The 2500-nt window shown below is 35.4% G+C and overlaps 1 protein-coding gene across 10 annotated transcripts in view; it reads right to left on the reverse strand.

Moving 5' to 3' along the window:
* FOXP2 (forkhead box P2) overlaps positions 1-2500 on the reverse strand; it is a 661054-nt gene that overhangs the window by 45919 nt on the left and 612635 nt on the right. For 9 of the 10 annotated variants that reach the window (XM_070787815.1, XM_070787814.1, XM_070787813.1 and 6 more), the window contains 2 exons: positions 1779-1866; positions 65-148 (listed from right to left, as the gene is read on the reverse strand). In XM_070787815.1, coding sequence (XP_070643916.1) covers positions 65-148; positions 1779-1866 — 172 coding nt within the window. Of the gene's footprint in view, positions 1-31; positions 149-1778; positions 1867-2500 lie in introns of those variants that run through there. The other variant, XM_070787817.1, reaches the window with a different exon arrangement.

Raw genomic sequence — 2500 nt, forward strand, 5'->3', positions numbered from 1 at the left:
TTCATTTTCTTAGTCTGTTACATCGCTAGAGCTATTTACTGTTTATAAAGCAATATGCACTTACAGGTTTGGGAGATGGTTTGGGCTCTGAGGGTCGCATGTGCAAGTGGGTCATCATCGCTTGAAGACGTTCGCGTTCTTTAGAAAGCTGTTAAGAAAAAGTGAGATCAGAAGCATTTTAGAAATGACTGATACCGCTATTTTGCTGCAGTGATACATCTTATCATTGAGCTTGTCTCCGAGTAATGATTCCTGCATATAAAAGTCTGTGTCTGTAGGAACTTATCTGAGGGGAAACACAACTTTAGCTATGGAGTAGGGAAAAACTTTTATAGCTTTCCTTATGTTAAAAGGTCAGAGAAAACAAATAACACTTCATCTTTTTGTCAATAAGAGAATTGAGGTCACAGTTGCCTCGACAGTAACAAGTTACTGAAACCATAAATTAGAAGGCCCATGGTGTCTCTTTAAAGTCCTGTGGACACTGTTAGCAATGGACTAGTGCCAGCAGCTGTGAAAGGGTGAAGGGTTCTCAAAGCGAAGTGCCTGCCAGGATTGTCTCCACACTTCATGCGTTCCCACTGAGGTCCAGTTAGTGCCCCCTGCAATCTGCCATCATCAATCTAATTCAATAGAGTGACAGAGACCAGGCAGTGTGAAACGCTGAACTCTGACTCAGAGTAGGCATCTACACTTGCACTGGGTCTCATTACAACTGACGGACCTTACTTCTCCATCAGTCAGACACAGCAGACCAAAAAAAAAAAAAGGAGGCATAATTGGTCACACTGCAGACTGTCTCATCAGCCGAACTCTTATGTTTTAGTCTACCTTTTATAAATGGTAAACAGGTTCACAAAAAAGCTTTTTAAACAACAGCAGCAATGATGCTTTTTATGTGTTCTTGATTTTTTTTACAAGTCAAAATATTTTTAGGAGCTCCTTGGAAAAAAGCAATGACATTTATGTGTTTAGTGAATGATGAATTTAAAACAATTTAAGATGTAGCAAGTGTGAAGACAAAGAAATTGTATGTTTAATTAAATGAAACAAGGTATTGGTTTGATTGAGAAAAAAATCATCATTAAGATGAAATATTAGAGGAAGACTTAGAGGGTTAGGAAAAATGCAGCAAAAATGATACTGAGGGGGATACAATTGCTTTCTGATCAGTTTTATAAGCTCTATTTATTTTTGGCCAAATTCTGTTTCAATATTAACAGTAATGTCTTTTATTTAAGTTAGCAGCATTTGATACAATACACATATTACCATCTGTGACATTATACATGATTTGCCATTATTCCAAGACAAGGATTCTTGTAAGTTCTTCAATTAAAAATACACTAGAGGTAGAAAAGAGAAAGATTTTTTTTTAGAGTATTAAATTGTAGGCATGATACTATAAAGGCTTTTTGCTATAAAATCTCATGAAAAAAAATCAAGATTAGCTCATGTAAAAACTGTTTCTGCGATAAAATCATATCCAGTTGGGTGGTTTGCTCTAAACTTTCTTAGGGAAAACTTAGATTTGACTCCTTTGAGAGAGCCAAATGTATATGATATAGTCTAAAGATGATAATAAGTCTGAGTGGTAAGTAAGTACATTAAGTTACAGCAATCCATCCTGAGATAGCAATCATTTCTACCACTATAAACAACCTAAAATTCCATCTATTTCTATGCATTATTGTGTTAAAAGACACAGGATCTGCCCGGTACTTGATTTAAAGACCAGAAGTCAGAGAAAGAGTCCAGCAAGGGAGCCCTTGACAAACCTGTATCTCTAACTGCTGCACCACCTGCATTTGCACTCGACACTGTGCGGTGCTTCGGTCATCCAGCGCGTGTTCGTTGTTAAGGTGCCTAAACAAACACACAACACAAAACAGAATGTTAAGCCAGCGCTATTTCAGTAGCAGATGTTCCACATAAAACCACTGACACCACATTTCCTCCATACTGGGAAAAAATAACACCTTGAAATGATATAAAAAAAAAAGTTAAATATGCTGATGTGCTTAGTGAAAATTACTTATGCAATGTAAAGATACCCTTCAAAGAGTAGAAAATGTAATTGTCTCTAAGCTTATCAGTTATTACAAAAAATTTTCCCCCAAATTATTTTCAGAATAATAGTAGAAATCACTAAATATGTTTCATATAGTCATGTCTTTTTTTTTTAAAGGGCACCTTATAAATATACGAACCAAAAGTAAATCTAAAGAGAACAAAGACAATTCTCTATTCCATTTTTCTTTAGATACTTTTGACTCCTATGATGTTATTTAGTGAGCAATGCCTTATGTTATCAAGATGTGGTGTGAATCTTCAGCGAATTATCATCCCATGGTAACATAAAACTTATAAAGAATGATCACTTGCTATTACTAATACTTAAAGTGCATTGAAAATTCTGAGAATCAGAAGCATCAAGATTGACATTTCATGTTCAGTGTCCTATTTAGGATACATCTGTCCTAATCTTACAAAAAAGAAG

This window comes from Bos indicus, chromosome 4 (assembly GCF_029378745.1).
Source record: "Bos indicus isolate NIAB-ARS_2022 breed Sahiwal x Tharparkar chromosome 4, NIAB-ARS_B.indTharparkar_mat_pri_1.0, whole genome shotgun sequence".
Classification (NCBI taxonomy): domain Eukaryota; kingdom Metazoa; phylum Chordata; class Mammalia; order Artiodactyla; family Bovidae; genus Bos; species Bos indicus.